Source organism: Pempheris klunzingeri, chromosome 10 (genome assembly GCF_042242105.1).
Source record: "Pempheris klunzingeri isolate RE-2024b chromosome 10, fPemKlu1.hap1, whole genome shotgun sequence".
Classification (NCBI taxonomy): Eukaryota; Metazoa; Chordata; class Actinopteri; order Acropomatiformes; family Pempheridae; genus Pempheris; species Pempheris klunzingeri.
The window spans coordinates 895,001-907,500 of NC_092021.1; the positions used below are offsets into that span (position 1 = coordinate 895,001).

At 44.3% G+C, this 12,500-nt stretch overlaps 1 protein-coding gene across 3 annotated transcripts in view; it reads right to left on the reverse strand.

The window, feature by feature from the left end:
• satb2 (SATB homeobox 2) overlaps positions 1-12,500 on the reverse strand; it is a 42,905-nt gene that overhangs the window by 12,819 nt on the left and 17,586 nt on the right. For 2 of the 3 annotated variants that reach the window (XM_070837843.1, XM_070837842.1), the window contains exons 4-10: positions 6,673-6,799; positions 5,152-5,275; positions 4,200-4,302; positions 2,688-2,738; positions 2,010-2,602; positions 453-665; positions 212-298 (exon numbers count right to left, since the gene is read on the reverse strand). In XM_070837843.1, coding sequence (XP_070693944.1) covers positions 212-298; positions 453-665; positions 2,010-2,602; positions 2,688-2,738; positions 4,200-4,302; positions 5,152-5,275; positions 6,673-6,799 — 1,298 coding nt within the window. The remainder of the gene's footprint in view (positions 1-211; positions 299-452; positions 666-2,009; positions 2,603-2,687; positions 2,739-4,199; positions 4,303-5,151; positions 5,276-6,672; positions 6,800-12,500) is intronic. The other variant, XM_070837844.1, reaches the window with a different exon arrangement.

Here is a 12,500-nt window from a genome sequence, read left to right on the forward strand (position 1 = left end):
CACTGACGTTGCTAAATTGTTATGTGCAGATGGAAGGACATACTGTGTAATATCCTTTATGTTTACAATATGCTCTTTGAAGCTGTTTTTCCATCATAAATGGAATTTGGTTAAGATAAAAAGTAAAATCCCAGCATTGGTTTTAAGACACAGTCCATGACGCGCTGCAGTCTCCTCCGTGAGGGCACGTCAAAGATAGTAGATAACTCACAGAGTTGGAGATCTTAGTCTTGTTCTTCCAGATGGAGGCCCAGGTATCAGGGGTTATCGGGTCATCCAAGCTCCTCTCCCACACTTTCTATGCACACACACACACACGGGACACATGGCGTGCTACAGTCAATGGTATGCATCGCTATGATTACACGTGAAGTCAACCTACAAATCTGTTTTTCTATTGCTCTCATAAAAGCAACCGTGTGTATGCACCTGTGACTACACGGTGCACTAACCTGTGAGAGGCGTGGAGCACCGGGGTTGGAGGAGTTGGACGGAGGGAGGCCAACTGAAGGGTTCATGGTGCGCTCTCTCTCCTCCTGGTAGATTCGGTCTCTCTCGCTCTCTGGCAGGTTGAGGAAGTTCTGCATTGCTTTCAGATTCACCAGCAGAGACTGTGAGGCTGTGCGAGGGTCCTCCTCCTTCCGCAGGATCTCCGACAGCAAGCCCTAGGCAATGATGACACGCAGCAGCACACGTTTGTACTATGAGCTTTCCAAGAAGGACACTGATCACTGACTCTATGTGCTGCTGCTTTGCTCGGGAACGTATAGGCCCACTGTTTACAGCATCATTTGGGGCACAAGCTGTTTACTTAAAGGGATACTTTGGCTTATTTTGAGTTTCATCATTAGATCATTAGATGGGTTTGACGAGCTGTCAGTGCTGAAAAAGCACTGACAAAAATAAAAGATCATCATTAGATTAGTATTCCTCATGTAAAAACAGGGGTTGGTTAAGGTGCAGCTAATGATTATTTCTGGATTCATGTGCTGATTATTTTCTCCATGAATCTCTTTATTATTAAGTTTATAAAAATGCCCAAAGTGACTTCTTCACAGTGCTTGTTGTGTCCTACCAACCGTCCAAAGCTCAACGTTATTAACAACACATTAAAATGATCAAACTAACTAAAAGGAAAAGCAGAGAATCCTAACAGAAGCGTTCGATCGTTTCATCAGATGATTATTTATAGTTGGGTATTCTGATGTAGAACAAATCATCATTTTGTTACAAACTCTTCCAGAAAATAAGTAAAAAAAAAAGTCACTACTAACTAAAGCTGTCCTGTTGAAAATACCCTCTAAATACCTCTAATTACTAACATGCAGTGCTTTAGTAATTTAGTAATTAATTGTGTTCTGCCACTGATTAAAATCCAGATGATGAAGATTTTAGAAAGACTGTGTGCTATTTTTTGCAAACTGAAAATGATGAATCTCAGATATCTTAGAATCTTAGACACATATGCAAAACGTACTAAAACACACCTGGCCTGTGTACCAGTAGGTCTACGAGCCACCTCCAATGGCATTGATCTAATGGGCCGTGCAGTAACCAGTTTAGCACAGCCTGAATGCATCAGGTGTTTGTGCTGCTGTGAGGGCGGCGGAGGAAACTCAATGACCCAGCAAGCTACCCTGCCATGCTTCTGCTAATCCCACTGAAAATACCACGAGGCGGGTGTGCGCGACATTAGCTGTGTGAAGACGTTCGTTCTGTTAGTGACGTCAGTTTGCTTTTATTTCTACCAAATACAGCAATTGTCTCTTCTCTTCTAGTGTGTGTAGGGAACTAGTGCTGTGATCCTTTCATCTAGCTGGTTTCCTGACACAATGACACCAGATATATTAATTTTCAGATTTCCATCCTCGGTTTATTGTTTATCTGAAGCTGCCCTCTCCCATCCTTGACGCGTCCCCTTGCTCTTCCTTTTCCACTGATCATGTGACCGCCACACTGTCCTAACCGCCTCTTAACCTTCGTGACCACACTCGATCCTGTTTTCCTACCTGTGTGCGGTTGAAAGCCACACGGGCGAACACGGCCTGGGAGACACTAGCTCTCTTCAGCTCGTCTCTGACCTGCTGGTAGATTTCAGAGGAGACCTCGGCGGCCGAGGGGTTGTTTCCGGGATGATCTCCGCCAACTTTGGATGAGCCGCGAGGGATGGGCGGGTGGTTGAGGAACTGCTGGTTGAGGGCCTGGGGGTGCTGATGTGCCAGCAGGCGGCTAACGGCTAGCTGCTGGTTGATGAGGTGGGCCATGGCGAGCTGTTGACGTACCAGCTGTGGGGAGAGCTGGGGGGAGAGCAGTCCACCTGGTCCCAGCAGGGGCTGCAGGGCACCAGGCGGGGGCGGTGGAGGCGGAGGAGGCACCTGGCCTGTACGGAGAGGAGGGCTGTGGTGGAGGGGGCCGTGGGGAGATGGCTGTTGTTGGGGAGGAGGAGGCTGCTGAGGTGGCTGGGAGGGTGCCTGCGGATCTCCAGATCCCGTCTTGAGGAGGGGAGTCCCAGCCCCCATGTGACTGAGCTGGGCCAGGCCAGCCAAGTGAGGAGGAGGTCTCTGGCTCAGCACACAGAAGTCTGCCATGTTGTCTCTCTCTACTGGGGAGGACAGGGGACAGTCAGTGTGGTCAGACAAACACCTTTACATGAGCGCAGAGTCAGAAAGATCGATAAGAGTCCTTACTTTTGATGTCAGTAGGATCTCGTCCAGACCACATCTTCTCCAGGTAATCTACTGCTCAACACAACAAATACAGGAAACACGTGTGAAAGGAAGGTCCTGATGTTGTTGATATGCATGAAACACCAAGTAGTTAACAGCAGTCTCAGCTCAGAGTCCACATCAGGAACACAATGAACTCTGAAACTCAACTTTTATGCCAACTTGAACAAGAAGTGCTTCAAGTGCTCAGAAAAGTGAAACATTGAACATCTGCAGATGGAGTGACCTTGGGCAGAGACTCATTTGTTAAATGCCACTTGCAAGGTAAAGAATGGACTCCGAAGCTCGAAACCAAATCATATTTATAGTAAACTCTGTGTCTGTGCTTGTCCAGCTGAGGGAGTTTGCTTACTAGAGCTAAAAGCCCAACAGTGTGCACCTATCCCCCCCGAGCTTCCAGCTATGACTGACATGTGTAGCAGCCAATCAGACAGCTCTACATGTGCAGTGACATCTGGAACGAAGCCAAGTGCACGTCGTTCTGTCAGGTACAGAGAACTAACGGTGGACATGCAGAGTTTAGCCTGACACGCCTCCCTCTGTCAGCAGCATCCTCGCTCTCTCCTCCTACATCAATCTTTCCGCTCAGGCTCAGTGTTTAATGTGATGATTATAGTGTAGCTCCTTAGAAGAGGGACTTGATGGATGACCTTGATGAGTTACATTGGTGGGAAGTAGCATCATTACATATTGGTTGGAGAAAATAGGACCATGTTGCTGAGTACTCTGATAGTGCTGATCAGAATCATTTGAACTGTCTACCACAGTATACCAGATCAGTGGTGTCCAACCTTTACTCCTACTCTTCATCACAGGTTGGTGCCTGAAGCTGGATTGGTAGCTGATAAAAGGGGTTAACAGATGTGCCATCACAGCAGAGGTTTTGATTTACAGTCCAGTGTTGGATTTCACCCTTAGAAAGCACCACGGCAGCACTACATGAATCCATCGTATCTGATCACATTGTACCGTGCCTGAATTCTATTAATAATATTTCTACATTGTTCTATTTACTTTATGATGTAAAGTGACGGAAAGCTGCGTACCCTCCGCTTTGTCTCTTTACTGAACCAGAGACTGCTGCCATGCGATGGCTGTGCTTGCGTTCATTGATTTATTCGTGGTGAGAGAGAGTGGGGGATCATGGTGAGCAGAACATTTGCAGCGGAGATGTCTTTGCTTGATGTGTGTTTAATGAAAAGCAGAAGACTACTCAGCCTTCCTCAGCTTCCTAATGTTGTCAACAATCTCCACTGGCATCAGAAGCTTGTTGGAGAAAACATTAAAGCTGACCAGTCACAGATCATGATTCCTCAGTCACCACTGTGGTCCTGAAGCCTAGTTACATGCAGATAATCTGTGGTGTTGTTACACAGTTGCTTGTGCGCACAACTATGAATGTAGCTTAAGAGCAGGTCACTCAAACGGTGCATTCACTGAAGAGTGTTCAAGGAAGCTAGACCACCGTCTCACCTTTGATTTTCTTATACTTCTTGTACCAACGACCAAACTCCTGGCATTTGGAAGTGGAGACATTGGCATAGTAGGAGCTATTCACTATGGAGGAAATCATACTCTGAGAGAGAAACAGGAGGGAAAGATAATTAATAACCAACATAATATGAAATGCTTACACTCACGCAACAACCACATGGCATGCTCACATAAACACACACCCACACACACACACACACACACACACACAATAGAAAAAGACAAACATTAATCATGATTGGAAGCCACCCATGGAAACTTGAGCCAGTGCAGTGCATAGAGGGAATCTCCAGCCACACACACATATGCTTGCAATTGATGCTGCGATCAGCACCCCCACCGGAGTTCCATTTAAACACAATATGTACACACACACACACACACACACACACACACACACAGTCAGTCATTATGAGACCAGGAGAGCTGGAAAGTTTAACATGATGGAGCTCACACATAATAATTTTGTGGGGTGGAGTTTGATTGAAAAGTAGCAATAATAAATACAACGCATATTGATACCAAGTTTCAAACTGCTCATATATATCTCATGAGTGCTGTCCCTAGTCCCTAGGCTGGGGCATGTGATGTCTAGTCAGTGGAAGAGACTTGATTGTGTGAAAGCACATGCAAACTAGAGACCATCTTGCGATGGAATCACATCAGCCGTGGCGCCAAATCGGTGTGTGTTTGGTGCAATAGAACAGGTATAGAACATAGGATATATACAGGATAGAACATCCTGGCATAGACAGGAACATCCAAATAAAGGGTCAATGGGTCTTCTCCTAAAAAACATTTGTAATCTATTGAGGATTTAATAGTCGTTAACAGATGTTTGAGCAGTATACCATGTTAGGATGTGCTGACTAGGTAAGACGTACGGGGGCTGAGGATCATGTGTTGTGGTGCAGCAGCAGCCAGCTGTTACCTGTGACAGAGGGCACTCTTTCGCCAGAGTGCTTTGGTTCATTTCCTTCAGCAGCTCTTTGAGAGCGTTCCTGACAGTCGCATGGTTCCACTGTTCACAGGGCAGGTCCTCCAGCTTAGCAAAACTACAACGAGCCACAACCACACACAGGAGTCAGGTCAATGAGTGGAGACACAAAAGAACTAACTTTCACTTTCTTGCAAAGAGTTGAGTTAGATGAGAGGATTGATGCCACCCTCTAAATATCAAGGTTCAGCCAGCAGACGGTTAGCTTGGCTTGGCATAAACACTGGAGACAGGGGGACACAGCTGGCACACAAGTGTGGAAACACAAAGTGGTACAAAAATGACAAAGAGCAATAATTAATACTAAAAAAAAATTAATTTGATATTTAAAAGGTGGATTTGGCTTCAGTAATATCTTCAAGTCTTCAGTTTGTATTGTATGTTAATTGTATGTTTTGTATCTTCTTCCATCAATACATTTGCTAAATTCCTGATCCTATGATGATTAATTGTGTCCAAGAAGTTGGGACTTCTTCCTCCGGTTGCTTGGGAACTTCTTCTGGCCGAGGAGCAGTCAGACACACAACCCCCATAAAATCAAAGCTTGCTGATAATACACCGCAATGTTTGTATGTACTTACAAACGTGATGTGATATATTAATTAGTGCTGGTAGATTTATTTTGTTACCCTCAAACAGTCCTCATGAGAGGCTGAGCTAACCAACTGCTAGCTGTAGCTTCATATTTTCCAAACAGAAATCAATGTCTGACAGACATGAGTGGTATCAATCTTCTCACCTCATTCTCAGCTAGAAAGGCCAAGATGTGCAGTTCCCAAAAATGTCAAACTATTCCTTTAACCATAAATTTACCCCCAACCCCAATGATCTTGGGTGAAACTCGACCTCAAACCACCACTTCCTGTATGTATTCAGATCTCCCTGTTTTTACGTCAATTTAGCCTCAAATAGATCATTTCAGCACAGAGCACGAAGTAGGCCAGAACAATGGATCCACTGCCATGGATACACAAAGACACACGCAAACAAACCTGGCTGGTATGTGCCAAGACAACAACAATAAGAACCCTCTCATCTGGAGTTTATCTGTTTTTATCTGTCCATCACGACCCTGCTTCACTTATCCTGGAGAACTAGGAGTTCCTGGCACACAGACACTCCCTGACGGAGACAGATAATAGATAAATCCCCACCGGGTTGTTTAACTGGAGTAGTTCAGTATTGCTGGTTTCAAATTTGATAGATATGGTGAATTCTTTGACTGCAATCAGCTGCAATGACATCAGCTGGCTGGCAGACCAGTTGTCTGATTCAGTGCAGCCACACACAGTGTATGGTTAAAAAGGCTCACTGTAAAATAAGGACCAGAAAATGTTTTTCACATTTCAGGGAGGAGCGTTGGTGACTTTCCACTGTGTCACTGTGACATGCCACACACAATCTGTGGTGGCATCTAATGAATGAATTTAGATCCAGGTATGTCTGTGTGTGTACCTCTGTAGCTGGATGCGTAGTGTGACCATGTGGTAGACCTCCATCAACATGTCAGCAACTGTAGCTTCAGGTGCATCGGTCAGGAAGTGGATGGGCAGAGGGTTCCACCTCCCCACCTTGATGATGCCTGGACAGAGACATGAAAGACACAAAAGGAAATCAACCAAGGGCAGAACAACCCTGGCACCCAAATGTTCCTTTACTTTGTCTTAACCAGTAGTGAAATACTTTGAGCAATATACCTGGCAACTGGACTTTTGAAAGAAATAGTCTCCATCGTGAAGTTTGGTCTGTGTGGGCTACTTCACTTCAATAAAACAAGCCTGTCAGCTACTTCCAGCCTTTTTAGTACCTCTTCCAAAAAAGGCAGTTGGACAATCTCATTTTAAACATCTGTGTACAACTTTCTAGTGAATGAACTAACTCATTCATGTTTATGACTCAGTAGGTGTTTGTGTTTCTGCACCTCTGCAGTTCCATCATATGTAAATATCTTTCTCCCCATCAGAACGATCTTTAAGACGAATACAAGGACTTAAAGAAGCATGCAAGTACAAGATACAACCCACAGGAACACGCATGTGCGCTTCACCTAGTCGCTCAGCCACTGTGACGCACTCACACACCCACACAGGCTCTTCATGGGGACTGGCTGGAGCTGTGAAAACTAAACAAAGCTAATCGCATTACTATCCTCTAAATGAGATCCAGACGGGTCCTGAGAAGTCTCTCTCTCTATCTTCCTCTCTCCTTTCCTTCATCCTTTCTTCAGATTTCTCTTCTCCTCAGACCCCTCTGATGCCTCTCTTTCTCTTGCACTGTGTTTATATCTCAGTTATGTTGTTGATTCCAGTCAGACTGAGCTGTGTTCCTAATTATCCGGGCATCATTTAATCCACTATGAACAGAGTGGACTGGACCCCTCAGGGCAGGGAAGACCCCCAGAGGAACCTAAGACCACCAAGACAATGTTTAAGAGCTCAGAACGAACCAGAGAGCTTCATTAGAACAGCAACAGTCAGTGGTTCATGTGAGCCTTTTCAATATGAAAGCTTAGTTTACCGTGTAGGAGACAGTATGCAACATCACATTTCTGTTTCTGTTAGACAACATGAATTTTCCGTGTGATAGAGTTTTGTGTGTGTGTGTGTGTGTGTGTGTTTTTTAGGGAAGATTTAATGAAGTGGATTTTAAAGAGATGGAATAAAGTACGCAGATCATGTGGTGACAGAGAGGAAAACACTGAGCCCATCCTCCTCTCTGCCGCCTTTCTTCTCTCTCTTTCACACACACACACACAGACAAAGAAACCGTTTCTCCTGGCAATCGTCAGCACACAGCATCCGCACATCTGAAAATACGCCATAACAACTTCACTAATGCCAAGCTGAGTGGAAGCAAACGCGTGAATAAGCAGACAAACACAAACTCACAGAGGACGCATGACAGCACACAGAGAAGTGGACACATACATGTACCCGCTGGCATGCAAGCACACACACACACACACACACACACACACACATCCACACGCTCACAGTGTGATGGTAAATGCATTAATAATTGATCCATCATTTTTGGTCTGCTGTTCAATGGGCTCTGCTTCTTGTCCACATTTAAAAGTAGAAATCATTGTTCCCATTTCCACATTAAAATTCCACCTCCCAGAGACATGCTTTAATGTGGCCGGCTGGTGGCTTGGCTCATGTCTGAGTGTGCCCATCCGCACAAACGCAAATCCATACACAAACACACACTGATGTCTCTGACTCCTCTCATCAACCCTCACACAGGCCTGCACGCATGGATGCCTGCGCACACACACACACACACACACACACACACACACACACACACACACACACACACACAAATCGTGTACACACAGTAATCCTATTGTCCCATGCTACAATAAGTCTTAATGGTCGCAGCAGCCTGCACACGCATGTGGCGCTTTTTCCAAACCGGTTCCAGGTTCCACCCCTGGTACACAGTGAGGGAAACCCCGTACGCCTGACTCATCCTGTCATGGCACCCAAAAGGACCCCTCTTGATGAAACTCTGTCATACCGGCATTTCACGGAGAGCTCGTCTCCACTGAAGCGCCTCGAGTCCTCTGCTGACGGAACAACAGCATGACAAAGTTTTAGGCTCATTATGACTAAAAAAATGCTAATCTAATAATCTAATAAGTCATTTTTAATGACTAATTAGTCCCTTTTAATGCTCCAGTGAGCAGTAATAAGCAGTGGTGCAAAGCACATAAGCACATTTACTCAACTACTGTACGATTTCCATTTTATGCAGCACACTTCTACTCCACTAAATATTCTACTCTACATTTGTTTGACAGCCACAGCTACTTTACAGATTATTAATATAATTAATCATATTATATCATCATATCATATATCATTTCACATACAAACTGTGCACACCTACAAGAGGGATATTTACAATGGATAGTTTGTGTAATAATTTCACATTTTGTCTTCATTTTCTCCTTGAAACATGATTGGCAAGCCAGGTTGTGTTTTTTATGGGGGCACTTTTCAGTTGACATGGGGGAGACCAGTTACCACATGGGGAATTATAGGATCCAGCAGTTTTGGATCACGATCTATTTGTGGAATAGCTTTAAAAACCGTTATGATCCTTGATGATCATTTAACAGCTTGTGTTTCCTTTTCTGTCGGACCTCTTTTGGCGAGTACAATGTTTTCATTATTGCTGAGAATAATGGCAAAACCTGCTAAAATAACCCCCAAGTTCTGTGGATGTTAGGAGGATATACACCTACTGAACCTGGAAACCTAGAAAGTGTTTTTAATAATGGACAATTATACATGTTTTAAAAAATAATAAGTATTCTGTGAATAGATAAGAATGCAGGATTACTTATCCTGCATTTGATGGCCAAAATGTAACGGCACCGAGCGATCACCACGACTACAATTCACAAAGGCTCTAAAAAGGCCTACAGTCCAGTAAATTGCTCACATGGTCTGTAGCAGTGACCCTTTGTGGCCTGTTAGACGTGGCACTGCAACAATGCTCTCTCTGCCCCCACACCCCCCACACCCCTCACTGACCACTGTTAACTGTTCACTGAGTAGAGCCGTAAAGTACAGGTCTGCTCCCATCCATTCTATAAAAGCCTCCAGACCCTTATAATTGAAATAAACAATATCTCCCAGTTAATTACTGGGCTAAGCTAATTAAAGAAAGGCCGTGGTCCTCAGCGAGGACTTTAAATACACCGCTGGGACACAAGAATGCAGGACACAATTCAAACAGGGAGAAAATAGCTGGGACTCTGTGTAATTTTGGTTGTGGACCGCAGGGGAAAAAATGTATAATTTAAGCCAGAAATTATTCATTTAACATAAGCGCTTGTTTTAAAAAACAAAAAGTATTCATTTGAAAGAAGCTGGGAGAAGTGTGTTTGTCTGTGATACAGCATGACTACACAGTATCCTACGCCAAGTGTATGTGAACTTCAGTGTGAGTGTGTGCGAATGCATCGCTGCATGGGTTAAATAGAGTTTACGTGTGCCTGTGTGTGCCTGTGTGTGCATGTTCTGTGCACACACACATGCACACACTGTAAGTGAACACTGCTCAAGTCATTTTTCAGAGTGTTGTTTGTGTCGAGTTGTGATGTCCCTTTTAGTCGAGCCTTTGAAGCCCCTGGTGCGGCGCCTTTAGAGGGGGAGTGTATTGATGTGGACAGGGGACCATTGTGGCTCGCTGTTTTCCACACACACTGATGAGACAGACAGACAGACAGACAGACAGACAGACAGATCTCCCCTGATATTTGGCAAAAACACTGAGGCTAAAAGAGCTACTAATGGCATTCATCTGCAAACCCTAGCAAACACTCGCTCTTTTAGACCATCGGCATATGATAGTGTGCATCTGATTGCTGTTTATTTTTCTAACTGGCTTTAACAGGCTGTAAATCCCAGTTCTGAAACATGATCAGCTGACAAGAGTGAGATATTTTAATATTATTATCCTTTAAAAGAGCCATTGAGTTTAATTTACTTCAATGAATGCGATTAACTTTTATGCTTCACCTTATTCTTGCATCTCATTTCCAGTCCCAATATAGTGCACAGAGCATTGGATGCAATCAGCAGCCCCTCTGGAAAGATAGTTATGTGAGATTTATTTTTGTTGAGTAATTCTTCAGATATAGAAACTTCCATGTGACCCATCATGACAACTACATTCGGTTATCAGCAATAAACTGTGGAGCCAGATTATCTAGACCACTTTATTTGGAGGGAAACAGGGTAGAAGTTCTGATGTTGAAAAATAAGGCCCAGCTTATAATCAACTGTACTTACAGTGGGGGGAAATAATTATTTGATCCCCTGCTGATTTTGTAAGATTACCCCCTCATAAAGACGTGAACAGTCCATAATTTTTATGGTAGGTTTATTTTAACAGAGAGAGACAGAATATCAACAAAAAAAATCCAGAAGAAAACATTAAATAAAGGTTATAAATTCATTTGAGTGAAATAAGTATTCGATCCCCTACCAACCAGCAAGAATTCTGACCCCCACAGACCCTTATGTGCCCAGGAGGCACACAAATTAGTCCTGTCCCTTTAGGCAAGTTCTCCTAATCTCAACTCAGTCTCTTCCATTCAAACCTCTCCACCACCATGGGCAAGACCAAAGAGCTGTCAAAGGACGTCAGGGACAAGATTGTAGACCTGCACAAGGCTGGAATGGGCTACAAGACCATCAGCAAGAAGCTTGGTAAGAAAGAGACCACTGTTGGTGCCATAATTCAAAAGTGGAAGAAATACAGGATAACAGTCAATCGCCCTCGCTCTGGAGCTCCATGCAAGATCTCACCTCGTGGGGTGCGGATGATCCTGAGAAAGGTGAGGGATCAGCCCAGAGTTACACTGGAGGAGCTTGTTAATGATCTCAAGGGAGCTGGGACACCTAACCCTAACCCTAACCCACACTCACCAAGAAAACCAGTGGTAACACACTTCGCCGTACTGGACTGAGGTCCTACAGTGCCCGCAAGGTCCCCCTGCTCAAGAAGGCACATGTACAGGAAGTATACTGAAGTTTGCCAATGAACACCTGAAAGACTCAGAGAAGGCTTGGGAGAATGTCATGTGGTCAGATGAGACCAAAATTGAGCTCTTTGGCATCAACTCGACTCGCTGTGTTTGGAGGCAGAGAAATGCTGAGCACCATTCCCACTGTCAAACATGGAGGTGGAAACATTCTGCTTTGGGGCTGTTTCTCTGCTAAGGGTACAGGAAGACTTCACAGCATTGAGGGGCAGATGAAAGAGGCCTCATCCAGAACACTGAAGATGGGTCGTGGATGGGTCTTCCAGCATGACAATGACCCAAAACATATGGCCAAGGCAACAAAGGAGTGGCTCAAGAAGAAGCCCATTAAGGTCCTGGAGTGGCCTGGCCAGTCTCCAGACCTTAATCCCATAGAAAATCTGTGGAGGGAGCTGAAACTTCGAGTTGCCAAGCAACAGTCTCGAAACCTTGAGGATCTGGAGAGCATCTGTAAAGAGGAGTGGACCAAAATCCCTCCTGAGATGTACGCAAACCTGGTGACCAACTACAAGAAGCGTCTGACCTCTGTGCTTGCCAACAAAGGTTTCTCCACCAAGTACTAAGTCATGTTTTGTTTGGGGGTCAAATACTTATTTCACTCAATCAAATACAAATTAATTTATATTTATTTATATTATATTAATTCTGCATTTTTTTGTTGATATTCTGTCTCTCTGTTAAAATAAACCTCCCATAAAAATTATGGACTGTTCATGTC